The sequence below is a fragment of the Ursus arctos genome, unplaced genomic scaffold, assembly GCF_023065955.2.
Source record: "Ursus arctos isolate Adak ecotype North America unplaced genomic scaffold, UrsArc2.0 scaffold_8, whole genome shotgun sequence".
Lineage (NCBI taxonomy): Eukaryota > Metazoa > Chordata > Mammalia > Carnivora > Ursidae > Ursus > Ursus arctos.
In genome coordinates this window covers 27,062,544-27,090,495 of record NW_026623100.1, presented here as the reverse complement: position 1 = coordinate 27,090,495, position 27,952 = coordinate 27,062,544, and the positions used below count along the sequence as shown (strand labels likewise).

The window sequence follows — 27,952 nt, the reverse complement described above, 5'->3', positions numbered from 1 at the left end:
TGAACTGAAGAACTTCACACTGTTCTTTCTCTTGGGGCAGAAAGATAGGGGTGTAGGTGGGGGATGAGAATAGAGGAAAGTGTGGGAGATTACCAAAAAAAAAAAAATTGAGAGAGGGAAAGGAAAGGGACCCAGATTAGGTAATTGGGGCCAGTTCATCAGAAGACTTAAAAAAATTTGACATCTATTGTAACTCTTCTAACTGTGTAATTATACGGTGTTTGGAAGGTGAATTATTAACCTGATTGTCCATAACAACCATTGAGTAAATATGCAATTACAGATTGGCAAAATTGTACAGTGAACCGATGGGCCAGCAGCCACTTTCAGGGGGCTGTAATCATCTCCTGGGTCAAGGCTGACCCGGAGGTTCCTTGGTTAGTGAATCATTTACTGGAGAGACTTCAATGACCTCAGGAAGGGAAGGTTCCTCTGGTCACTGCTGGCTCCATGGTAAGTTCCTTCCAGCCAGCTTGTTGAGAATAAAGCATTCTCTAACATGAACAGAAAAGTCCGCTGAGCAGCGCTCAAGTTCTGAGTGTTTATTGGGAGGCTTTTCTCTGCCCAGAATGGTGTTGGGCCATGAGAGGTGGACAATACAGTCTTGGTTCTCAGAAGCCTGAGAGTTTAGTGGAGAAATGGGTGCTGGTGGATGCACGATGATCACAGGGGCCGCCGGACCCAGGAGAAATGGCAGTGCAGAGCTGAAGACGAGGAATGGCATAGCCATTGTCGTCCCCTCCATTGTCTAACCAGGGCCCTTTGTGAGCGTCCGTGCCCCCTGCCCTAGGTGCAGGGGGGCGGTCATCTCAGTGGGGCCTCCTCCCGGGGAAGTCCACAGCCCTCTCACACTGAGGAGCCAGCCTGTGTCAGCCAAGAGCCGCAGGCCATAAATGCAAAGTATGGTTGAACAAAAGCAGCTTTTGAGTGAGAAAGCTGAGTGGAGTTGTCCCAACCTGTCAACTTCAGATTTCTTTCCTCCTCCCCATAAATCAAAAAACGGTTGGTGGAAGGGAGGGACAGAAGCGTTTCATTTTCAGATTTTGTAAGAAAATAAAATCAAATCAAAAGAACCTGTCCCACGCTGATACCTTACATGCCAAGTTTGAGCCCGAGGCAAATTTTTGTGGCCATGTAATAAGCCTCTTTAAAATGGTGACAGACCCTTGACTCTTTGCCTTGAATTACACTGATAAAAGACATTTTATTGCGTTAGAGCTGGGGCAGGAGTACAGGACGGTTCTTGCCTGGTCGGCCTCTTTGAAACCGCGTCAGCCCTGCTGTCCACACTCCCCACCACCTGACAGGGTTTGAGCACCATGGCGGCAGAGATCTGTGGGCCGGTGACAGAGGGGGCTTTCTGTCCAGCAGTGGGAAGTTGAGGCTCTGGAAGTAAAAGGATTTTAGCCTGAGGGGCTTGTTAGGGAGAGTGGAGTGTCTCCCTTCTTAGTAGACATAAGAGATCTTGACACTGGTGGCTCTAGGTCAGTCTCACCTTTGGGACCGCCCGGAAATAGAGCACAGCTGGGAAAGCGAACCCTCTCAGACCTCACTTCCCAGGCGGTCTTAGAGAGATTCCAAAGACAAAACGATTCCGGGGTCTCCCCTGTAGTGTAGGGTCCCTTTATGCCCCCTTGATCCCTGTGGCATAGGGATAAGGGGATTGTGGCCCCTTTGTCCAGGGAGGCCAGGTCTCCACCGGCTAAGCCCCGAAGTGAACCTGTTCACTGTGTAGAAAGGAGTTGAGATGGTGCATTGTTGGTTTGACGAGTTTGGAGGTGTCTGATAACTTTGGGTGTTACCCTTGCTGAATCAACAGAATTAGCAAACCCCAGAACAGCCAGCAACACGCACCCTGTTGCTGGATTGGGAACTCTTGAATGAGTGCAGATGAAACATGTGGCCATCTCTTTTTTATTCAGGAAATTTGTTCCAGGTCGGTTATGGGTATAAATGAAGGATTAGAAATTGCCAGGAAAATAACTAGGAAGCCAAGAAAATAGGCCTCAGATAAATAGGCTATGTCCATCTCTCCTTTGTTCTGTGGGATTCTGTCAGGTAGGTTAGGGCTGAGGCCAGAGCTTGGCTGCTCTGTGCCCAGAAGGAGGGAAGGTGCTGAGGGACTGAGGAAGACGGTAGCAGAAGTTGGAGGAGCTTGTGGGCGGGCAGAGGCCTGTTTCTGAAAGAAGGACTAGCTGCCTTGGGATGAGGCCTGGCCTCACAGGACCAGAACCCTCCGTGATTCAATCTCACCTCAGGCAAGAGGGCAGCCTAGTTTTGTTCCTGAAGAAATGTCAGAGCCTGACCTGCTAGACCATTTTTTTCTCTTTTTAGTTTGTAGAGCTTTGAAGCCTTAAATTAGTTCTCAGAATTTCCGAGCACTTCTGTATTAAGCATAGGACATAATAGGTCTTAATTCTGGAGAATGGCCAATTCTTGTTCTAAGAATCTCTTGGCCAAGATTGTCACCGAGCATTTGGCCTGTAGCGTCTGCCTTCCCCCTGCGTCAGACACACACACACACACACATCACTTTATAGTCCCAGGAAGGCAAGTGATTGCCTGTAAATGGCATTAAGACTTGTGTCTAGACAGCACACTCTGCCTTGGCTCACCTTGAGGGCTCCTGAGGTGAGTGCTGGTGAGGGGCAAAGCTTGGTCCCCAGGAAGGTGGGCTGGGCTCTGAGCTCCAGCCCTGCCTTCATGACCCGCAGCAGGACGCTTCTGACATCTTCTGTTTCCTCTCTGGGGAGGTGAGGATAACACCTTCCCTCATCCCACAGAATTACTGTAGGGCCAGAATGCGAGGTGGATGCTTTGGGAGGAAGAGAAACCAACCCACAGAGGCCAACACATCCTTCCTTAAGAAGGGCCAGGCTGGGAGGCCTGACACAGCCTTCCTGGGGCTGCCTATTCTTTGGGGCCCCTTTCCCTTGAATGGTTGCACAGATCAGTCCTGGAAGATAACATCAGAAGATTCTCCAGCTCTCTAGATCAACAATGCCTCTGCCCTCCCTTGTCTCTGCAGCAGCACCACACTGTCCCACCCTGCTATCGTCCTCCTCCACAGCACCCAAGAACACCTGAAAACATCAAGGATCTCCTTCTAAGTGCCAAGCTTAGTTTTCTTAAGCTTGTTCTGTTATTTTCTTGAGACTGATGAAAATGGTGGCATGGAGGCATAAATTACATTTGCTGTGAATTGACACAGATAAAAAGGCTCGGGGTGGCCTCTTCAGAGTAATTTGGGAGTTGCATGCTCTGCCAGCTTTAACAGACAAGTCCTCTGCTCTGGGTGGTGTTATCAGAATTAAATGTTTGCGGAGCAAATGGTCAGTCTCATTGGATCCATCTTTCTGGCCCAAATGCCTTTCCCTCCCATCAGTGCAAAATGTTCATTCCATCCTCCTCAGGCATCTAATACTTAAGTCAGGAGAAACTCAAGTGTGGTTTTCAAGGCTTTCCAGGTGTCTGGGACCATGATTTTCCATCCTTTTCTGCATTTCTCCTGTGGGCAGGGGGCATGAGTGGTATCTGTGAATGTATTTGTGGGAAGCTGGACAGTTTGGGTGACAGAAAGGAATTCAGGGCAGCTCTTTGGATCACTGCCCCCTTCTCACCACAAAGGTATTGCTTTGAGCCCCACCTTAAGGAAGCCCAATACCCACAAAATCTCATCAATGGCAACTGATAAATTAGAGGGTGATTTTTCACATTACAGAAAGATTGTTAACTTTTCAAAAGGTTTCGCCACAGGGTTCCTTTAAATAGTGAGCTCCCCCACTGAATTTAAAGTGTTTGTTTACAGATCATTAACTACTTGACAGAGAGGTTGGGGAGGGGGTGGAGGAAGAAGCACTTAAAAGGTAAAATATTAGAAGCCCTGCCAATTTTCGATGGGCCTGGAAGGGTGATGAAACATCTCTGAAATTATGTCGGTTAGCAAATGTGATTCCGTTTACAGAAACTCACTTTACACATGGCTTTCCAGGAAACCTTCATGTTGGTTGAGGGCAGGGACCACAGGACCCTGGGGCCTTGCCGCCCTGGTTTGAGGTAGCTGGGAGAGGACTCTGGCTTTCCTTACAGTCCTGTGTGTGCCCTCACGAGCTGTGGGTGCCAGGCTCTGGCATGAGGCCGAGCTTTGCCACTGGACGTCTGGCGCGGACAGCTGAGACCTTTTCCCTTGACATTTAGCCTGAGTTTGTGGAAAGTTTTTTCCTGGTTCTCTTTGACCTTCAGTCTCTTTGGCTCTGGACCCATGTAAGTTTCCTCCTTGAAGCTCAGACAGGTGAGCTTGGCAAGATTGTGCCCCAGGAAGCCGAAATCCACCACTAGGCCTACTTTCTGAGCCTAAGAATTAGGCTGGCAGCTGGACCCAGCCCACACTGGCCCGTAGGTTCCTCCTAGTCCCTGCGCGGGCACCAGGGGCTCAGGCCCATCCTGGCCAGCATTCAAGATGGCCCACAGCAGGTCTCTTCATTGCATCCCAAACTCCTGTCCTAGATCTGGTTTCAAAGAGACTCTGACTGGCCTGTAAAACAGGAGGGAGAAGCCATCCATCGGATCCACTCTTCTCTTTTTAAGGACAAGAAAACTTAGGGTCAGAAAGGGGAAGGGATTTATTCAAGGTCATGGACAGCTGGTGAGTGGCAGAGTTGGGACTGAAGACTCTGGGTCCCTGACTTTGTGCCAGCAGCCTCTCCAGAGGAGTGAGTCCCCGACATCCTAAAGGAAGAAGAGAATCTGGAGAGTGAGGGTCAGTGCGGTTCATGGGCCTGGGTGTCCTTAAAAGTAGTTCTTATATTTTCCCAAGTAACCTGAAGAAGACCTCAGGGAGAAGCAAATCTTCATGTGCACTCATGCAAACACACACACACACACACGCACGCACACGCACGCACATATGCCCCACCCCGGACAAACAACATCCTCAAATAAGGACTCAAAACGGGGGTGAAGGTAGTACCCCCTCCTTCCTCGTGGCTTTGAAGAGAAGAAAGGGGGGAAATTTGGAGGGAAGGTCAAGTCGATGATTGAAGAGACAGAGCAGGGTAGGAAAATCTCCACATTTCTTGCACAGTCATTTGTTGAAAATGTGTCAGCAAGTACAAGCCCGTCTTAAACTGGCAATGATACATCTGAAATAGATTATTTAAGCCAGGGAGGCAATATTGCAAAGAAGAACGTGGCTATCAACACTTGTTTGTCTGACTCAGAGGAATAAAACAGTGAATTCTGCCTCAGCGGACCACCCACCATTCATCAGGGGAGAAAAATGGCGGTGAGGGGGGCGGACAAAACAGGACAGATGAACTTTCATGAAGAGATTCATAAGCGTCTGCGTGGCTGTGTCCCTTATTTTAAGAAAATGTGATATTTGGAAGTATGAACTTGTCAAAGCTGAAGACTTCGCAGAAGTCCTCGGAGGGTTTATATAGATGAACAGGTCCTCTGTTGTCAACTGAATGGATCGGTGTACAATATTTTGATTTAAATGTGGCTACCTGTTGGGCCCCATTTGCTCTGTGCACACCTTGGCCTTTGCTCCTATGAACATCTGTACCTGCTTTTGTTTTTGTCTAGAAAGTCCTTCCTCTTGGCTCTCCAGGTGCAGTTCATAAGTTACCTCTTCCTGAAAGCCGCTCTCTTCCCTTTCAAGTAGAAGTAATTTCTCGTCCTTTGAATTTTCATAGCAGTTTATCTGTGGCTCTCTCATGACAGACTTTCTTCATGGGAGTAGAGCGATTTCTGTCCAGGCCTTATCTTCTCTTCTAGCTGAAGGCTGCTGTGGGGAAGTCTGTGTCTGGGTTTTCTTTGTGTTACCCACAGATGCTGGCCCATTGCTTTGGGCCTCACAGGCCCTCAGTAAACAGTTGTTGAATGAATGCATGAAAGAATGAATGAATGGAATTAACCTGGGCGACACGTTTTGCATAGTGAGATGCACAGTTAAACAAAGCGAAGAAAACTGTCCTAAGACAATTTGTCTTTATATAGGTGCCCTTCCAGTCTCCTTGATAAGCTCCACCATTCTAAGGCAGAAGCTTAAAGTGTAATAAAAATTTATCTAATTCACAATCAAGTGAAAATACTTTGGGCCCAGAGCCAAAGAATATTATTGGAGTACACTTTTTTCAACACCCTAAATTTAACCAGCTGGAATTCTTTTTTTAAGGACCATCCTATTCAACCTTTTGAAATGAAGGATTTGCCTTTTAGTGGGAAATCTGCATTTCAACACAAAGATGGAGCACAATGTCTTTAGTTTAGTTATTCTTCAGAAAAGTAAGCTCTTTTTTTTTCTTTTTTGAATGATATGCTTTGCTTATGTTAAAGGCACAGACTGCAAAAAAATTTGTTTAGGCCGGACAGATAGGTAGCTTGCATTTTTTGCATTTTTATAGATAAAGGGGCATGAAAGGTGTCATCTCTCCTCCCCTCATTGGGTGAATTCCTAGGATAAGAACTCGAAAGGTGAAGTTAGTTTTTAGATAGTCAAGGCAATGATAAGAGGATAGAATTGGTCAAAAAAGAAGAGTTTTTAAATGAATAATTGATGAAATGGAAGTCACCGATGAAGTATCAGAGAATGTAGAGATCACGAGCAAGTTTCAGCAAAGAAATTCTAGAATTCTCGCTTGCTTTCATTTGTACAGGATACACTTTTTAAAGAACATCACAATTTGATAAAACCTTAGCTAGTAAAAAAAGCAATGATGGAAAAAATGCGCATGTAATGCTCATTTCTAGAACAAAAGGGAATGCAATTTTGACAATATCAGAAGGTTAATTAAGAAGTCTGTTAGCAATGATAAACCTGGCACATCTTCAGTTTAGATTGACATGACTCAAGACATAGGCATAGCTAATGTTTGCTCTATAATATTGTGACAAGTCACAGAATCTGAGAGAGAGGAGCTGGTATCTGTTGTAAACGAGGGTCAAGAGCTAGAAAGACATTTAGTGGATTCGCTTTCCGGTTAAAGAAGCCTCTGTCCCAGACTAGCTGCGTGGTGGTTTTTTTGATTTGGATCCACGAATATTGATAGAACTGGAATTGGTTCATTCAGGAAACTGTACAAACTTTCAGGATGCAATTTAAGTGTAGTCTGTAAGGTGGCTATTGGGTGGGGGAAGAGGGGATTTGAGAATTTTGGAGCTGGAACAGAGGGTCAGGGTCCTTTACTTTGGCCTATCGCCTAATATAGAGATTCCCTCCCCATCATGGTGGGTTGTCACTCATTCTTTTCTTGAAGACCCAGAGTGAATGGGAGGTTACGGCTTCCCAGGGTAACCCATTCCACTTGGGGATAACCCTACTCCTTTTGTGCCCTACCTAGTTGGAAAAACAGGGAAGTTTTCTAAAAACATATGTTCAAGGGGCACCTGGGTGGCTCAGTTGTTTAAGCGACTGCCTTTGGCTCAGGTCATGGTCCCGGGGTCCTGGCATCGAGCCCTCCCACCCGCCTGCCGGGCTCTCTTCTGAGCGGGGAGCCTGCTTCTCCCTCTGCTTGCCGCTCCACCTGCTTGTGCTCTCTCTGTCTCTCTTTCTGTCAGATAAATAAACAAAATCTTTTTAAAAAAGTATGTTCAAGAAAGGAAATATATATGCATGCATATACATTGTAGTAAACATCAGACATCTATACGTCCGTGTAGTCCTCTCGAGAGGCCTGGGGATTTAATACCTGATAAAAGTCAGGCACCCAGAACAGCCATCAGGTGTGTTAGAAATGATGCTTTGTGCTTCGCTATTTCGGTACATTTGGGGATCAGCAGTATTACTCGTCGATGAGTAGACTGTAATGTGGCTGCGTTACATACGCAGTGATTAATTTCAGAAACAAACAGCATGTCAGTAATAAAGGAGTCTTTGAGATGTTCTTGAGGAAACCTAAAACTTGATTTAAGGCAACCTTAAATTCCAGGGACATCCCACAGGGCTCGTAGAGCTCTGCATCAAAAGTTGGTACCCACTGTATACAGACATGTAAAGTGACCAAAGTAAAACATTAAATCAAAACCATTCCCAATTGATTGCAGATTTTTAATAAGACCTGAAAAATAAAGATTCATTATTTTTTATTCAGTTGTAAGGAAACATTGCAACTTAATAATGCGTAAGGTGTTTCCAAGGCCCTAAGTGGAAGTGCTGGGTCTCGAGAGACCTTTATGAACCAGCGCAGGTTGAAACACCTTTCACCACAGGAGTACGGGCGTTTGAAGAGCCTGATCCAGAAGAGGGCAACGCATCCCATTTGTGAGTCCGGACAGGGAAACAGAGTCCAGTTCTCCCTCCGTCCGTGCAGTGCGCCACAGCTGCTCTCTCAAACATTGCAGCTTTTATGGAAGTGGTGAGGACACCAGCTGTCTGGCGTAAACTGGTTTGGATGTTGTCTTGTGCAAAGAGCATTCCCTGCTTGATGGAAAGCATGGGTCTGTTCTCTGCCCTGTCAACGAGGAAGGGTGCCACCTGGGACTCCATGTGAAGGGATTCTTAGGTATGTCCCAAGCTTGCTCTGTTTCTGAGTGTTCTCAAGGAGGTGTGTCCCCAACAGGAGGGACGACAGTCTCGTAGCCATTCTGGCTCTCTGCCAGAGGAGGATGCTTCCAGCTTCCATGGCTCCCCTTGCCCTAAGAAGCGGTATTAAACTAGAACTGTGCCTACATGTCACCCGGAGGAGTTGTTAAACGCAGATGGCTGCACGGCCCCCACCGCCAGCTTTTTATTGAGGAAGTCTGAGGTGGGCCTGAGAATTCGCATTTCCAGCAGGCTTCCAGGTGATGCCGATGCTCGGCCTGGGTCTGCACTTTGAAAACCAATGGCCAAAGAGTACCGCCAAGGAAACAAAAGAGAGCTTAGCCAGACTGCCCACTTTCCAGCCCACTGCTCCCTGGGGGAAATGAAGAGCAAAGGCGCTCAACCAGGGGCGGCTCAGGCCGGTGGAGCTGCTCCTTGAGTGTGATGCTTAGACGCAGTCGTTGAGAGACTTTGCCCAAAACATGCTGAAATAATTGAAATCATCATAGCAAAAAGTTAAGCCCTAGGGAGGCTATGAACAATTTAGCATTTCCAGTTCCTGTGAGAATGTCGACCAAGGGGAATGTGTTCAGTGGGAGAGGCTGCAGAACCAGCTGGGGTTCCCCATTGCCTTTGCTTTGACAATCTTCCTGGAGGAAGAGAAATGCAAGGGTGGGTCTCTCAGAAAGACAGTGGCAGTAGCTTGTTAAGCTGCTGGGACAGTTTGTCTCTCTTCGGCGGGCTAATTCTGCAGGGGAAGCAGAGGTAGAGGGTGAAAGTGGTGAGATCTGGGGCGGGGGAGGTGGGGAGTGGGGGGTGGGTAGCTGAGAGGTTCAAGAAGCAGATTAGGTGTTGTTTTCCAAGTTTGAAGCCAAGTCAGTTTATTTGGACCCTTTGAAATCAGGCCCATTCAACACGTCTGGGTTGGACTCTCTCCCAAGGGGTTGTTACAAGAAGTTGTTTCTCTTAAAGGGTCAGGAAAAAGGGAGCCCTCCTCACTGGCACTTCCTGGGCAGGAACCTGGGGAAGAGATAGATGGATATCCCAGAAAAGAGCACTGGACAGGAAGGCAGGAGACTAATTCTGATCTTCACTTTAACCATTTCAGCATAGCTGTAGGCCAGCCACTTAATTTCTCAAGGCCTCAGTTTCCCCCATCTGTAAAATGAAGGCATAGACTTGAGGATCTCAAAGGTTTTTTTTACAATTTAAAAGCCAAAAGCTGGGTCGTGGTGCCAGATACCCAGATAGTCTCCTTGATGAGCCCTCGCTTTGCCACGCGGCCTGGCCCTGTGGAAAAGGGGACCAGGCTGTTGCCCCCGGAAGCTCGGCTTGCTCAGGGCCGACAAGTTTGTAGACAGGTTTGCCAACTGAAGGTAAACGTGAGTGGTCAGGCCCGGATTAGGCTAAGAGCCCTCCCATTTCTTGCTGGAGCCCCTATCAAGGCACCTCATGGCTCTTCTCAGAGGAAGTGGCAGAGAGTTTGAAATCAGACTGTCCCCATGCAGGGGTCCAGGTCCCTTGCTGCATTTCTGCAAGGGTCACAGAGCCACCTCAGTTGTGTGGGTCTCCTAAGGAAAGGATTTCCATCTTGGTCACAAGACAAACTTAGGAAATGGCTAAGGCAGGACCAAGTGCAAAAGTGGGTTCTCAGACTTCTCGTTGAAAAACACAATGACCAAATCTGTAGTTAATTTTACCCTCTACTCTCAATACCCTGTTTATAATATAAACAGTCAAATGAAGACATACTTTTTTTTTTTTTTTAAGTCCAGTCTTTGCACTTTTCGCGGGTTCATTTTGTGGTATTTATTTTGTTTGGGGTTAGAGCAGAGGATATGCCTCTCAAGATGGTCTCCGAGACCAGCCCCCCTTTGCAGGCCTGATAACAACAGAGTATAAGATCTTCCACGAGCGCCACGCCATTGTTACCCACCAGGCTCCCCATGAAAGGGAGCCTTGTGCTGACTGCCCTGGCTGTTCTTGGCAGCGTGAATCTCTATAAGGAGAACAGGATGTATTTTACACTTGAGACCTGCTATCCTAGAGTATAACAACAACACTTTTAAGTGCTCTTAATATTAAGCTAATGGAAAACATACTCTGTTTACTCACCATCAAAGTCTGTTTTTCTTCTCTCCCTCCTCCCCCAATCATCACAACCTCCCAGCTTCTAGAACACACTGAGTATCTCCTGCTCCATCGATCCTACGCTCTGTCTCAAGGTTGACCTCTCCATGCTTGGTTGGCTCAAGGTGGACTTGGAAAAACTAGGAACTTACCACATAAACCATATAATCCCCAGGTCGCACAAACCAAATATTTCCTTTCTCACAAAAGTCTCAGTGCTAGAAATGCTTGATTTACTGCTAGATTTATGTTTATTAGTGTGAGAAGCCGTTTCTCCTCACCAGAGAGCAACCAAGTGCAGTAGAATGGAGAAGCTGGGCCACTTTTTCTGGGTGCCGCTGCTACTGGAGTGCTCGTTCTCTCCTTGTCACGTAATAGTAGGATTCCTCACCCTCAAGATGTGGACTTGGCCAAACTTATTTGAACCCCAGAAGTCTAATCTTTATTCTGCACTGCTTTGTGTTGTAAGAAGCCATATCTATGTGGGGTATTTCATTGATCTGATTCTAGAGTGTGGCCCAACCAAGTCCGGAATGCCCTGTCATAGTGCCCAGTTTGAAGGTGCTGTCATAAGTACAGCTTGGGAAGAGGGAGCAGTGGGACAGGGAAGGCAGAGTGAGCCTCTATTCTAGAAGAAATGATTCACAGATCCACTCATTTCCTACCTACATATTGTTTTTTGCTTGGGCTTGTCTTGTAAAGTAAATGTATGCATGTCAACCAGCCTTGCAGATAAATCCCCTCCATTTTGCCAGTCTACCCCCTAAAATTACCAATTTTCCCCTTGCTGTGTATACATCTCTTATTATAAGACAATAAACAATAACAAAGAAGCAAATGAACCAAAGACCATTCCCCCAACTAAAACAAACCCCTTCACTTTTATCGAAAAAGACCGAAATCAAAACAAAACAAAATTGTGGAAATAACTTCATCGCTGTTTTCTCGATCTAGGCCTTGGGCCTGTTAACTATCTGCAAGGCTGTTGTAATGATGTTAATCTATTTTAATGGAATTGAAATGTGATATCCTGTGGTTTACGATGCACATTGTTTATAGCTTTAGTGCTTGATTTTGGGTTTCTTTCACAGATAAACTTCTGCACTGGAGGGGCCTGTCCTCCCCTCGTTCTGCACATGGAGCTCTGATCCCCACGCCCGGGATGAGTGCAGAATATGCCCCGCAGGGTATTTGTAAGTTGAGCATTATTTCTTCTACAAATGTCCATGTGTATGAAGATGAGAGTTTCTGGAAATTACCCTTACTTTTTAAGTACTGAAAGTAGTTACTTCCAAAATAGATTGGCATCCTCATCGGCATTATTCCATTACTCATTTGGCACCCTCTCCCCCACTCCACTCGACCCCCTCCTCTCTTTCCCTCCCCTTTGTTGTTTTGTTCCTCACTGAAGACGTGGAGCTGACAGCAGCTCATCCCCGGGGGTAGGGGGGGTCTCCTCCCCAGGGTCTCATCTGGTTCCGTGGCTGGTGACCATATACCATCTGTGTGTTGAGGGCCCATTTTATTGCTGGACGTTCACTTGCATGGCCTCATGTAGGACTTGGAGTTTATTCCGTGGCGTACGTGTTAACAGAGGCCAGAAATGAAAGAAGTCAGTTTAGAGTTACTCTAGAGTTCTCGTGCATGTTATAGATGCATTTACGTATGTATTGAAATATGGCGTATTTGTATATATACGTGGTGCATTATATGTGTGCATACGTATACAGTTTCTACTTTTTCTCCTAGTTTTAGAGACAAATGCACAGCATTGTTGCTTAAATTCAAAAATACCACTGCCACCCCCATCGTGACCATTAACACCATCCGAGTACTTGTTCAAACCAACTTTTATGGTGGCTAAATGTTTATGAAATGTAGATTTGTACGTTCGTGAAAATGTGTTTGAAAGATGTTGTTTTAGAAGGTAATACAGTTTGCTCTTCTGTGTAGAAACAAATGATATGAGTCATGCATGGCTACAGAGTTGGATGGGGGTGAGGGTTGCTTCTACCCCAAACACGAAAAAGCAGCTTCCAGAAAAAAATAAGTGTGTCATCTAATTTTTATTTAAGGAATGTATTTTTATTTTGAAAGTATGTGAAAACCTGTTGTGGAAAGAAGAAAAGAAAGGGAAAGTATCACAGAAAGAAAAGAACAAGATGCTGCAGGTGTTCAGCTAGAGAGGGCACTGGTTTTTAGGTGGAGAGGTAAAGTAGACCTAACCATCTTGTGAATGGTGTCCGCAGGGCAGCGCATGCGCCCTGAGACCAAATTTGAAGCCAGTTGTTTGTTTAGTTAACTCCTAGGTAATCCTAGGTAACAAAGAGTTATTGTGTGAATTTCACAAGTCCTCAAGTCCTGAGGGCTGGGCGGTGCAGGGGTTAAAAAGCACCTCTTCTGCCACCCCCTCCCCAACACCAAGCTGGGCCTAAGCCTGGCTTAGGTCACGGATTGTAGAGAGTTTAGGGGGTTGGACTCATGGTTTCGAGTCCCTACATGTTGACTGGGTGGGGAGAGTGCTCCTCGTTTGGCTGGGGGTCCCTGGGGCCCCCAGTGGGCCGTGGGAACAGAGCCACCCGTGGAGGGAAGGGAAATGAAGGGAGTGGGGCCGTAGAGAGCAGGGTGGAGCTGATTGGCCAAGGGCTGCTGGCCTGGGAAACAGTTCAGTCCTCTCTTCCGCTGACCCTCCTGAGGGCAGGGAGCTGGATTTGAGGGGCGGGAAACTAGGAGCCTGATACAGAGCCCATTCCTTCTCCCCCTCTTCCTGCAAAGGGAGGGTGCCAAGTGTGCTGGTGCCCATGCTGGCGGGACCAGTTTAGGAGTGACCAGACAAGGTATGTGGAAATGGGTTGTGGAGTTCCAGAAAGCTCTCCATCAAAGCTGGCCCCCAGGCCACTCAGCTGCCTTAACCAGCTGCCCTTGGCTTTCAGAGCACTTAGCACTTACCTTGTGGCTTCCCTGCTGGTGGACCATAGTCGTGGGCCCTAATATGGCCCCCTCCTTCTCCTCCTGCTGCCCGCTAGCCAGGGCCCCCCCTGTGCCTGGGGTGAGCCCTGGATTCCGGATTCCAGCCTTCTTCTGGAAGCCCGTCTGGGCGTACAACATGGTCAGTCATCATGCTAGGTAACTCATCAAGCCTGGGAGTAATGAAAACTCGCATGCGCGTCGTCGGACCTGGTAGTTTACATATGGCTTTTATATACGTCTGTCATCTGAGCCTCACGATTCTTTCAGGTACTGTTTTTATGCTCATTTTACAGATAGGAAACCTAAGGTTCAAAGAAATGAGATGACTGGCGCAGAGCCATAAGCTGGTAAATCGTAGAGCCAGGGGGCTGATGTCGGACCTTGTTCTTTCAAATCCTGAGGCTTAGATCAAATGACTCTTCAGCATTGGCGACAAACTACAAAACGGGGTTATTCCTTCCCATACAGTAAAATGAAATAAAATAAAAGCCGGTAGGTGAGCTAATAGCTGATTTTAACCAGTTGATGCCTGGAGTCCCTACACTTGGGGCCAGGTCTCAGTTTATTGCTCTAAATGAACACAATCCCCGTGAATGCCCAATGAGGCTCTCGAATTGAGAAGCTGATTTTCGTCAGAGTAAATGAAGAATATTATTATATTTTACACGTCAATAAATCAATGTAGCCCTAATTTTGCCACGCAGGAAATCAATTCTGGTCTTTCTAAACCATCAAAGATGTTATGAACAAAGTAATTTCACAAATTATGGCAAGTAACACATTTATTGATGACTGCAGTTTAGGAATTGAGAATCTGTGAGCACCGTAATATAATACGGTGCACTGGCGTGAGCTGAGTGAAACACAGATTATATGGTGAAACTGTAATGCATCATTTGCTATTAGTGGACTGGTAATAATTACCAGTTTCAAAGCAGCTCTTTCGTTGTAATCTTTAGTCTCAATCGTAACAGCCCTTCTCATTGACATCATGATTACACTAGCTGCCCTCATGATCTAGAATATCTAGTTGATAGGAGGACTAAAATGCGGCAGTGAAAACTGTATGTCGTATGCTCATTATGAGATGAAATGCCATCTTCTCTGACCTGATGTGTGAGAGGAGAGGGTAACAACACAGTGCGAACATATTGTAGCATGATCAGATCACTGGCTCTGAAAACAAAATTTTGGGAAGTTCAGAGCAGCAAAACAAAATAGACTTTTCGCATTGAAGCCTTTTGGAGAAGATACAGGTGAGATCCTGAATGCCTTTCGGCCCTGACCAGTGGCCGTTCCGCTCAGGGTGCACGTGCAATCGGCATTGCTAATTATGGGTCCAGTCCTGGGATTCAATAGAATATTATAAGCTAAGATGTGATTTTTAAGGCATTTGGAGTGATGAAAGTGTTAAGGACTCATTTCAGCTGACAAATCTCCTTTTTACTTATCCAATTCGGATTGTCAGGCTAAATGTATGATAATAACACAGAGTCCTAGAGAGGCAAAGGAGAAAGCCGCGGAGGGTCACGTTAGTTGGAACCAGATAGTTTTTTTCCTGCCTATTTAGGACCCAAGTCATTGTTCAACAACAACAAAAAATTTATGAAAATACTCTCAATGATGCTTTTTATTTCCCTTTGAAGAGAGGAGGCAAACAAAAATAGGCAGATAATGTGATACTAATGTCAGCGTTTTCTTTCAAAATCTTTCTGCCTTTTTTTTTTTCTCCCTCCACATTAGGCAAATGTTGGAAACCTAATTTTGGTATCTTATCATCTAATCTTGTTAAAGAGATTTACCCAGGAGTGGGATATATTGAGTGAGATTATAAATGCATTGTAAAGTAAATTACAAGGTCAGGGCAGGGAGTCCATTATTCAGACAAGTGCTTGAGCAGGGCTGGCTTGTTTTGGAATGCAAGTGTTTGGGGCTCCTGAGAAGACCCTGCCAGCTTTTCTTTCTGACTTGCTAAATGGAGGAATCATAATTGATTAATTCCTCATTCCCACTCTTTAGCTCCATGGTGGATTTTTTGCTTTAGAAAAAAGTTACTGACACAGACTAGCTGGGGGCCTTAAGTGACTCGCCTAGTCCCCCTTTAAAAAGACGGGCTAAAGTTTATTTCTCATTTATGTTTTACACACTGTCTCTTTTGGAATCCCTGGGAAGTTATCTATTTTTCTCTTCCTTGTCCTTTGGCCACCAACATTTGTGCCCTTTTTAATGCTGTAGTTGACTGGTAAACTGTTAGTTACTCCCTTGGTGTATATATATTTTTAAATGTAGCTATCTCCAAAAATGAATGATTGTGAAGTCAAGCTGGCCCCTCTCTGCCAAAGTGGCATTTACCACTCTCGGGTTCTTTTCAGCGAGAGAGAAATAATGTGACTTAAGCAGGGCCCCTCTCCAGACGGCTTGGCTACTGGCCAAAGAGTTGACTAGCTGAATGTTTCTTTCTCAACTGGAGCTGAGGCTCAGCCGAGGGCGCAGGATGTTGTATAATTTGGTTCACGTTGTTAGCCTCTCAAAATAATGAGGAGGAGGATAGTGTAGCATTTCTCAGCCTGCTGCCCGTCATGGTGCTGGCTGCTTTAACTGTTCTTAAACTCGGATGCTGTGTCTGCGTAAGTTGGCACCAGCCACTCCTCCTAACTTCTCCAGACTTGCATTTGTTTGACTGGGGGACAACTCCTAAAGATTTGATACGGCCTGTTGGTTAAATCCGAATTAAATTTCTCTTTTGAGATTTTTGCACCATCCTTTGAGATAAAAATGGGAGTCCCTGTAGGGTGTTGTGGAACTAGAATTGGGACTCACTGATCCTCACACAGGCGGGGATGTGAGAATGTTGCTAGTCTCTCTTCTGCGGAATTATTTTATGAGTATCTCCTCATTTTTAACAATATCAACAATTAGTATGTTTCAGGCTAAGATTAAAAGCATCTCTAGGGCCATAGAGAATTGTAATGAGTTGACCTTCTCTTTTTTGATATCTCTATGAAATGATTGCCTCTTTAGAAAGTTCACCTGCCACCCAAGGGAGAATAGAACGATGGGATTTAGCAAGCAGAAAAGTTTCCCTTAGGTCACCTTGTCCAAGTCCCTCACTTAACAAATGAGGAAACAGAGGCACAGAGATGAAGTAGTTCGCCCCAAACCACAGCTGGCGAAAGAGTGGGAAGCTCAGATGTTTGCTGAGGTTCCCTAGAATGTAGGGATCCTCATTCCTAAGCTTGAATTGGTCCAGATTTTTCTGCTTTGGAGATTGGATTTTCAATTCTTAGATCTGAATGAAATGGCTGAAAGACTGATTGGACAAATATTTATTGGGCACCAACCACCAGATGTGCCAGGCACCAGTGTAGGCACAGGGACTACTAGGTCAATTAGAGCTTAGGCCTGTGGGGTTGAGGGCTGGGAGCAGGGAAGGCTGGAGATGAAACATAAATAAGCAATTGCTAATGCCCTCCTCTGTGATTAAACATTGATGTTGGTATTGTATTATTTTGCAGGTAAAGATGAGCCCAGCAGCTACACATGTACAACTTGCAAACAGCCATTCACCAGTGCATGGTTTCTCTTGCAACACGCACAGAACACTCATGGATTAAGAATCTACTTAGAAAGCGAACACGGAAGTCCCCTGACCCCGCGGGTTGGTATCCCTTCAGGACTAGGTGCAGAATGTCCTTCCCAGCCACCTCTCCATGGGATTCATATTGCAGACAATAACCCCTTTAACCTGCTAAGAATACCAGGATCAGTATCGAGAGAGGCTTCCGGCCTGGCAGAAGGGCGCTTTCCACCCACTCCCCCCCTGTTTAGTCCACCACCGAGACATCACTTGGACCCCCACCGCATAGAGCGCCTGGGGGCGGAAGAGATGGCCCTGGCCACCCATCACCCGAGTGCCTTTGACAGGGTGCTGCGGTTGAATCCAATGGCTATGGAGCCTCCCGCCATGGATTTCTCTAGGAGACTTAGAGAGCTGGCAGGGAACACGTCTAGCCCACCGCTGTCCCCAGGCCGGCCCAGCCCTATGCAAAGGTTACTGCAACCATTCCAGCCAGGTAGCAAGCCGCCCTTCCTGGCGACGCCCCCCCTCCCTCCTCTGCAATCCGCCCCTCCTCCCTCCCAGCCCCCGGTCAAGTCCAAGTCATGCGAGTTCTGCGGCAAGACGTTCAAATTTCAGAGCAACCTCGTGGTGCACCGGCGCAGCCACACGGGCGAGAAGCCCTACAAGTGCAACCTGTGCGACCACGCGTGCACGCAGGCCAGCAAGCTGAAGCGCCACATGAAGACGCACATGCACAAGTCGTCCCCTATGACGGTCAAGTCCGACGATGGCCTCTCCACCGCCAGCTCCCCGGAACCCGGCACCAGCGACCTGGTGGGTAGCGCCAGCAGCGCGCTCAAGTCTGTGGTGGCCAAGTTCAAGAGCGAGAACGACCCCAACCTGATCCCGGAGAATGGGGACGAGGAGGAAGAGGAGGACGACGAGGAAGAGGAAGAAGAGGAGGAAGAGGAGGAGGAGGAGCTGACGGAGAGCGAGAGGGTGGACTACGGCTTCGGGCTGAGCCTGGAGGCGGCGCGCCACCACGAGAACAGCTCGCGGGGCGCGGTGGTGGGCGTGGGCGACGAGGGCCGCGCCCTGCCTGATGTCATGCAGGGCATGGTGCTCAGCTCCATGCAGCACTTCAGCGAGGCCTTCCACCAGGTCCTGGGCGAGAAACATAAGCGCGGCCATCTAGCCGAGGCTGAGGGCCACAGGGACACTTGCGACGAAGACTCGGTGGCCGGCGAGTCGGACCGCATAGACGATGGCACTGTTAACGGCCGCGGCTGTTCCCCGGGCGAGTCGGCCTCGGGGGGCCTGTCCAAAAAGCTGCTGCTGGGCAGCCCCAGCTCGCTGAGCCCCTTCTCCAAGCGCATCAAGCTCGAGAAGGAGTTCGACTTGCCCCCGGCCGCGATGCCCAACACGGAGAACGTGTACTCGCAGTGGCTCGCTGGCTATGCGGCCTCCAGGCAGCTCAAAGATCCCTTCCTTAGCTTCGGAGACTCCAGACAATCGCCTTTCGCCTCCTCGTCGGAGCACTCCTCGGAGAACGGGAGCTTGCGCTTCTCCACGCCGCCCGGGGAGCTGGACGGAGGGATCTCGGGGCGCAGCGGCACGGGAAGTGGAGGGAGCACGCCCCATATTAGTGGTCCGGGCCCGGGCAGGCCCAGCTCAAAAGAGGGCAGACGCAGCGACACTTGTGAGTACTGTGGGAAAGTCTTCAAGAACTGTAGCAATCTCACTGTCCACAGGAGAAGCCACACGGGCGAAAGGCCTTATAAATGCGAGCTGTGCAACTATGCCTGTGCCCAGAGTAGCAAGCTCACCAGGCACATGAAAACGCATGGCCAGGTGGGGAAGGACGTTTACAAATGTGAAATTTGTAAGATGCCTTTTAGCGTGTACAGTACCCTGGAGAAACACATGAAAAAATGGCACAGTGATCGAGTGTTGAATAATGATATAAAAACTGAATAGAGGTATATTAATACCCCTCCCTCACTCCCACCTGACACTTCCTTTTTTCACCACCCCCCTCCCCCATCGCCCTCCAGCCCCATTCCCCGTAGGATTTTTTTCTAGTCCCATGTGATTAAACAAACAAACAAACAGAAGTAACGGAAGCTAAGAATATGAGAGTGCTTGTCACCAGCACACCTGTTTTTTTTTTCTTTTTCTTTTTTCTTTTTCTTTTTTTCCTTTATGTTCTCACCGTTTGAATGCATGATCTGTATGGGGCAATACTATTGCATTTTACGCAAACTTTGAGCCTTTCTCTTGTGCAATAATTTACATGTTGTGTATGTTTTTTTTTTTTTAAACTTAGACAGCATGTATGGTATGTTATGGCTATTTTAAATTGTCCCCGATTCGTTGCTGAGCAAACATGTTGCTGTTTCCAGTTCCGTTCTGAGAGAAAAAGAGAGAGAGAGAGAAAAAGACCATGCTGCATACATTCTGTAATACATATCATGTACAGTTTTATTTTATAACGTGAGGAGGAAAAACAGTCTTTGGGTTAACCCTCTATAGACAGAATAGACAGCACTGAAACAAAATCTCTATGAGCTAAATGTCTGTCTCTAAAGGGTTAAATGTACCAATTGGAGAGGAAAAAAAAAAGGCCTTGAATTGACAAATTAACAGAAAAACAAGTTTATTCTGTCATTTGGTTTTAAAATATGAGTGCCTTGGATCTATTAAAACCACGTTGATGGTTCTTTCTACTTGTTGTAAACTTGTAGCTTAATTCAGCATTGGGTGAGGTAAGAAACCTTAGGACCTAGCATATAATTCTATATTGTATTTCTCACAACAATGGCTACCTAAAAATATGACCCATTATGTCCTAGTTAATCATCATTTTCCCTTTAGTTTAATCTTATAAGCAAAACTGATTATACCAGTATAAACGCTATTTTGCTCCTGGTGAGAGCTTAAAAGAAATGGGCTGTTTTGCCCAAACTTTTATTTTTTTTAAATGATGATTAAATTGAATGTGCAACGTGCAAAAGCCCTGGAATACAATTGAAAGCATTAGTAAGGAATTCATTTTATGAAGATAACTTGTTTTAAATAATGTCTGTTTAAAAAAATTCTGGCACCGAAAGAAATAGATCCAGATCTACTTGGTTGTCAAAGGACAATCAAATGATAAACTTTAAGACCTCGTAGACCATATTAAAAAGAAGAGACTGACAATAAGGTTTGACAGAGGGTAACAGGAAAAAAAATGTGATCTTTTAGCACAATGTGGTACTATTTGCCATTTTAAACTAGAACAGGTGTATAAGCTAATATTGATACAATGATGATTAACTATGAATTCTTAAGACTTGTGTTTAAATGTGACATTCTTAAAAAAGAAGAGAAAGAATTTTAAGAGTAGCAGGATATATGTCTGTGCTCCCTAAAAGTTGTACTTCATTTCTTTTCCATACACTGTGTGCTATTTGTGTTAACATGGAAGAGGATTCATTGTTTTTATTTTATTTTTTTAATTTTTTCTTTTTTATTAAGCTAGCATCTGCCCCAGTTGGTGTTCAAATAGCACTTGACTCTGCCTGTAATATCTGTATCTTTTCTCTAATCAGAGATACAGAGGTTGAGTATAAAATAAACCTGCTCAGATAGGACAATTAAGTGCACTGTACAATTTTCCCAGTTTACAGGTCTATACTTAAGGGAAAAGTTGCAAGAATGCTGAAAAAAAAAATTGAACACAATCTCATTGATGAGCATTTTTAAAAAAAACTAAAAAAAAACTTTGCCAGCCATTTACTTGACTAATGAGCTTACTTACTCGGACTCAACATTGCAAGCGCTGTGAATGGAAAACAGAATACACTTAACATAGAAATGAATGATTGCTTTCGCTTCTACAGTGCAAGGATTTTTTGTACAAAACTTTTTTAAATATAAATGTTAAGAAAAAAATTTTTTTAAAAAACACTTCATTATGTTTAGGGGGGAACTGCATTTTAGGGTTCCATTGTCTTGGTGGTGTTACAAGACTTGTTATCCATTTAAAAATGGTAGTGGAAATTCTATGCCTTGGATACACACCGCTCTTCAGGTTGTAAAAAAACATACATTGGGGAAAGGTTTAAGATTATATAGTACTTAAATATAGGAAAATGCACACTCATGTTGATTCCTATGCTAAAACACATTTATGGTCTTTTTTCTGTATTTCTAGAATGGTATTTGAATTAAATGTTCATCTAGTGTTAGGCACTATAGTATTTATATTGAAGCTTGTATTTTTAACTGTTGCTTGTTCTCTTAAAAGGTATCAATGTACCTTTTTTGGTAGTGGAAAAAAAAAAGACAGGCTGCCACAGTATATTTTTTTAATTTGGCAGGATAATATAGTGCAAATTATTTGTATGCTTCAAAAAAAAAAAAAAAGAGACAAACAAAAAAGTGTGACATTGTACAGATGAGAAGCCATATAATGGCGGTTTGGGGGAGCCTGCTAGAATGTCACACGGATGGCTGTCATAGGGGTTGTACATATCCTTTTTTGTTCCTTTTTCCTGCTGCCATACTGTATGCAGTACTGCAAGCTAATAACGTTGGTTTGTTATGTAGTGTGCTTTTTGTCCCTTTCCTTCTATCACCCTACATTCCAGCATCTTACCTTCATATGCAGTAAAAGAAAGAAAGAAAAAAAAAAAGGAAAAAAAAACAAAAACAATGTTTTGCAGTTTTTTTCATTGCCAAAAACTAAATGGTGCTTTATATTTAGATTGGAAAGAATTTCATATGCAAAGCATATTAAAAGAGAAAGCCCGCTTTAGTCAATACTTTTTTGTAAATGGCAATGCAGAATATTTTGTTATTGGCCTTTTCTATTCCTGTAATGAAAGCTGTTTGTCGTAACTTGAAATTTTATCTTTTACTATGGGAGTCACTATTTATTATTGCTTACGTGCCCTGTTCAAAACAGAGGCACTTAATTTGATCTTTTATTTTTCTTTGTTTTTATTTTTTTTTATTTGGATGACCAAAGGTCATTACAACCTGGCTTTTTATTGTATTTGTTTCTGGTCTTTGTTAAGTTCTATTGGAAAAACCACTGTCTGTGTTTTTTTGGCAGTTGTCTGCATTAACCTGTTCATACACCCATTTTGTCCCTTTATTGAAAAAAATAAAAAAAATTAAAGTACACAATGTAAGCTTCTTGTGTCCTCATTTGACACACTCTGTAAATTACTTTCAAGAAAATAACAGGTTTTAAGAGAAGGCCAGCCAGTCTTTTTCAGGATTATTTCTATGGGCATTTTGATGCATGTATTATACCCTAAAGGAACATAAAGTGCTTACTATATTAAAATAGACATATCTCAAAACATGGAAATAGTTTTTAGATTTTATAGTTCTAGAATAATTTTCAAGAAATGGAAAGTGTTTTCAGTCTGATGTTAAAAACTTTCCCCTTCATGTCTTAACAATAATCCATTCAGATATAAATGAAAAATTTACTGGTAATAGTATCTTAAACTTTTATTTCCTTTGGATTTTTTGCTGTTCTTGTTGTCTGAAAGTTTTCTATTCTCCCTTCCCTGCCCTATCTTAGAACATAATGTAAAAAAGGTTTTTAAAATATCAGCTCTTTCGTTTCCATATGAGTCTTTCTTCATACCAAAAATAACCTCATCCCCCCATAAAAATCCAGAAACAAAGGCATCAGGTTAAAGAGAGGGAGAGAGAGAGAGAGAGAAAGAGAAGTAACCAGTAGTTTAGCCAGATGTGGCAAATCTGTGCTATCAGCCACTGATTTCCGGAGATAGATGGTGGTTTGCCTTGTGATTCTGAGGTCCTAGGGATCAGAGATGGGACAGATCTTTTAGGTGTTCTTATAGTGTGTTCCTGGCTGATAGCAGATGAGGGGGGGAAAATACCCTTCAGTGACTTTTTGCCCAACTAACAGATTTATGAAGTGAAACATAGTCTTTGGAAAGCAGGTTAGGTTCCTTATAAAAACACCTCCTTAGAAATCTGTGTTGTCAGTTTTACAAATACTGCACGCTGCAGCATCTATTTGCTTTATTAAAACACATACTTCTGTGATACTGTCTCCCTGTTCCCAGTGTAGATGAATGGATACAATGTTGTTCTTCTTTTTGTGAAAACCAAAACAAAAGCTGTTCTGTTGTCTTCTTGTGGTAACATTTTTTTTGCTTAGTTCTTATGCCCTGGTGCCTGTGAGGTGGCCTTTTCATGTAATGCCTTTTATCTGAGGCAAGAATAGTTTTATCCTTCTAAAATACACAGGAAGTAGGTGTATTTTTTTAAAGCCAGTTTGGGTGGGAAGCAGGGAGTGGAGGCAGAGAGGAATCCCGTAAGAAAGGATTTGGGGCTGGGTATAGGGGCTGGGATGAGATGGACGTTATCTTGCAGGACTTGGTAATTGGCAGTGAACTGAGAGGCGATATCTGTGTTGGAATTAGGTTACTTCACAACTGAATCCAGAATACTATTCAAGATAGAAATATTCCCCAAGGGCCATGCCAGTTTTAGATGTGGTGGCTTCTGCTCCACCATATTAAATGTCCATAAAACTGCTGTGTGTCCCTATTACTCTTTTATTAGGAGCTATGAGTGCAGCTGTGCAGGTTTTATATACAGTGTTCGTTTTAATTTTTCAGTATATGATGCTCTTAGCATAATTAGGTTTTGCATCCTGACAGACAGAATTAATGGTGGATACTGTATACTTACTTGTATGTTCAAATTTCTTAAATCAAATGGGGAATGGGGAGGGGTGCAAACATCTGGGGATAAATCACAGATTATGTTTGATTTACATGGTCCCGAGGTTAAATAAATTTATTGGGAGACATGTTCTTCAGGGTACTTAGTCTCCTGACTTATTGCAGCCCTCTTATAAAATCTTATTTCTGAAACTGAGTGAACAATAGGAGGCTGAAAACCTAGGCAACAGGAACATAACTTAGAAATGGCATCTGTATCCGGGACCCCAAAATTAAAAATCTTAATGCAAAATAACAAAAAAACATTTCCAACAGAGGATAAATTCATCATATTTCTTAAATGAGGAAATACTAAGGATATTAACATTTTTCAGAATTCTCCAGTTTATGTGATACCCCTGATGTGTTGATGCGATGTTCTCTACATACCTGAACTCTTAATGCTTAAATGTTCCCTTTTATCTTCATTTGGAGAACAACTTAATGAACAGGAGTACAGCAAATACTAGTTCTTACAAATTTTAACTTAGAAACCCTCCCAGTGCATGGACTATCTCTATCTCGAGACCATTTCCTATCTTCTCTTTGTTTAGGACTTAGAAAAGGACTGAAGCCAATACATTTTAAAGGTGGCTAAGAAGTGGGTTGAACACTTGGTCCGTCATTTGTACCAGCCATGGCAGGAAGTGTGAAGTAGTTGAGTTTTTCCCAGGGCGTTCTGTGATAGAACTGTTTATTTAAATACCATTTTTGTATATGTAATAAGTACGTACTGTATATGTTCATAATGCTTGAAGTGAGAATTTGAAAGGAAATGGCAGTGGGGGTTAGATATCATTTCATTTGGAGAAATAAGGAAATGAGGTGGTTTATTCACAGACACTAAAAGTTTGTTAAAAGGTATTGGGATATTTCAGGCTTTCCTGAAAAGGAGTTGAGGAGTCTCAGGCCCCATCCTGTCCTGCTTTGAAAACTTTACTCGCAGAGAGTGAGGGAGGAAATACGGTGTTTTTTTGTTTGTTTTAAAAACTTCTTTCGCCCTCCGTACACACACACAAACATGCTTTCTTATGACTGTGTTGTAGTCGTGTGTTTTTCATTATGATTCTGTGACTCCATCGTTCCCGGGCCTGGTGTGTTCAAGAATGTACCCATCCCATTCTCTTTTCTTTTTTCAGACAACTTCCCATTAAAAAAAAAAGAAAGAAAGAAAAAGAAAGGGAGGAAGGAAAGAAGGAATAAATGTGGGAATTTTGCCAGTGTGAGGATGGGATTGGCAGCGTTCTTTAAACCTGCTTGGAAAAGTGTTCTTTAAAAGACTGTTAACTTTTAAAAAGGCGTGAGGCACTTAGCAAATTTTCCTAAGTGTCTCCTAAGGCCCTGCAGCTTTCCCAATTAACGATAAATGAACCCATGTTTAGAGAAATGGACATCAGAACACATAGCCAGAATTGGGATTATGTACATTTATTCCAGGGCTGCTATAGCTGCAAATGGTAGACATGGGTTGTTGGGTGTGCAGTTTTGCTTGCTGTCATCTTGTTATCCCATTAACCCTCTGTTTCATTTAGTAAAACACATGGCCAGTGAATCAGCCTTTAGGGGGATGGGTCTGTTTCTCTCTCTCTCTCTGTTTCCCAGTGTCATCTATGGTCATGGGATGCGATTAATTCTTCCCTTTCAAACCGGAAAGGAGACCAATTCCGTTCATGTGGGTCATTGTACTTAAGAACCTAAACTTGCCTGAACACAACTTCAATCATTGATCCAAATACTGTTTTTCCTTTCTGTAAAGTGGCAAAGACTTCTTAAAGGGAGCGAATATCAGGTCCTTGTGATTCAGGAGAAAAGGCAAATTAAACGATTTCCCCAAAGTTTATCCTCTAATGCAGGACCCACCCCCTGACCCCCAAACCCATAGGGGGCTGTGCTTTTCAATAACCGTGAGCGTGGTACATGCCCATGCTGTATTTTGTCTGTGAGGGTTTTCAGTATTTGCAGCAGGTCGGACAAGGACAAAGAGGTTTGATGGGGGTGTGAGCTAGAGGGGCCTCAACGACAGTGACAGGGCTGGACTGGGAACGGGGTTCCCGAGAGCCCACCTGGACACAGGAGGCCCCTCAGTCCGGGTCTCCACTGCGCAGGGGGAATTCGGGAGAGCAGCTGAGCTCCAGACCCTGGGCCTCCTGCGGCGCCAAGTCGGGGGAGAGGAGGCCCCAGGCCCCTGCTTCGGGTCGCCATGGCAACGAGCCCTGGAATGCCACAGTGGTAGCCCTCTTCCTCGGCACATCCGGACTCCCAGTTCTGCTGCTTCAAGTCAATGTACACAGCAAGGGAGGAACCCCGGAGGAAAATAACCACTCCCTTCTTCCCTTCACCATTGCCTTTCCCCCTTACCAAAAAGAAAAAAAGAAAAGAAAACTGCATGTTTGAAAGAAACTACAGGCAGTTTTTGGTGCAATTTGGGAGCAACTATTTTGGGTTCTGGTTTCCTCTTCGGAGATTTGTTCGCCTCTTGTAAATCGTTGGCTGCTTTGACGTTGAACTTGATGACATTTCATGTTTTCGTTGTGCTGCTTTTACATCAATTTTGAGTTTGTTTCTTTATAATTTTATTATTATTTTAAGGAAATGTCCCCCTTCCCTCCTCCCTCCCCTGTTCTCCTCAACCAAAGGACTGTTTCCTACTCAGTTTTCTCAGTCATAAGGGAAAGTGTTTCCTTCCAGGTGTGTCCCAAGTTTATTAGGACTCTCATACGAGTGGGTAGAGTGGGTAGCGAGCGGGTCTGGGTCCCTGGCGGGAAGGCAGGGAGGGAGGCATGGGAAAGGCACTCAGAGGTCAGAGATGTGGGGGGAGGGGACTGAGTTTGAAATCATGTTAAAATGCCAGTGGCTCAACCTGTGGTGGATTGAAGTTCTAGTTTTAAAACGCTAGTTAGAGAACAGAAAATCACTGGGCCAAGTCACACCTGTACTTTTTTTTTTCCCCCTCCTCTTGTCTCCAACCTCTTTCTAGGTTCTTCACACACCCCCATTCGGCGTAGTACCCAGAGAGCTCAAGATGTGTGGCAGTTTTCGGATGGAAGCTCGAGAGCCCTTAAGTTCTGAGAAAATTTGAAGCCCCCAGGGGCGGGGTGGACGCGTGCCGCCCAGCCGACATCTGCGTGGTCTGTCATCCTGCTAGTTTGTGATGTTTTCTGACAGTAGCCTCCAAGAAGCCGTTGTGCGAAGACAGAGTCCTGCAGAGTCCTTCCTGCCTGGGCCTGCAGTGCCATTTTATTTATATTTTTTAATAAAAAGTAAAAACAAAAAAACAGACCCACATTGGAACAGTGAATCAGTCCCATTACAGAGGGCCCACGGACCATCGCTGTCCTGAGCGGCGTCCTGGCCCTTTTGAAACCAGCCAACCTAATTACCCGTATTGTGGAAATGAGCATGAGTCCCCCAACCCCTTGTTTCTATACATTCTATGTTGTCTTTTAAAAAGTGTGCTTAACATTGACACAATAAATGTTGGAGCTTTAGGTGGTGTTTGCTTGTTCTTTAATTATTAATGCTTATAAGACAATGCAGCTGCTTATGACTTTGTATTTCTGTACCCGTTTCCTGCAGACATCCATTGGGTGGATAGGAGGAACAGATTTGAGGAATGGGTAGGAGGTGTAGGAGGGGAAAGAGGTGACTGCTTATCAGATGGCATAAATTTTCAAGGAGAATCAAAATGCAAAACTTGGGAATAAATCATAGCAATATCATAATTAATGTAGTAGTAGTGTTGCTGTTTATTAATGCTGAAGTGTGGTTTTCCTAACTGTCTGACTTATAATTTGCATACCATTAAATAATGCATAATATGGCACACTGAATTCTGTTTTTCAAATATATGCTTTTGGTGGCTACCATGCAGGATTTGAATTTGTCTTTTAATTTAGCTCAAGAAAGATAACGTCACTGGGTTAGTGGTAAATCCCAAAGAAAGTGATAAATGTCATGTCAGGAGTGGCTTATTAAATATTCTAATTTTAGGTTCCCAAACCTTTAGCAAAT

The 27,952-nt window shown here is 44.5% G+C and overlaps 1 protein-coding gene across 5 annotated transcripts in view; it reads left to right on the top strand.

Moving 5' to 3' along the window:
• The window catches only part of BCL11A (BCL11 transcription factor A), a 99,533-nt gene extending 72,115 nt beyond the window's left edge, over positions 1-27,418 (top strand). For 2 of the 5 annotated variants that reach the window (XM_026485407.3, XM_057309275.1), the window contains exons 3-4: positions 11,746-11,847; positions 17,140-19,447. In XM_026485407.3, coding sequence (XP_026341192.1) covers positions 11,746-11,847; positions 17,140-19,160 — 2,123 coding nt within the window. In that variant the 3' untranslated portion in view covers positions 19,161-19,447. Of the gene's footprint in view, positions 1-11,745; positions 11,848-17,139; positions 19,448-26,918 lie in introns of those variants that run through there. The other 3 variants (XM_057309276.1, XM_057309277.1, XM_026485432.3) reach the window with 3 other exon arrangements.
• Positions 27,419-27,952: the final 534 nt, after the last annotated feature.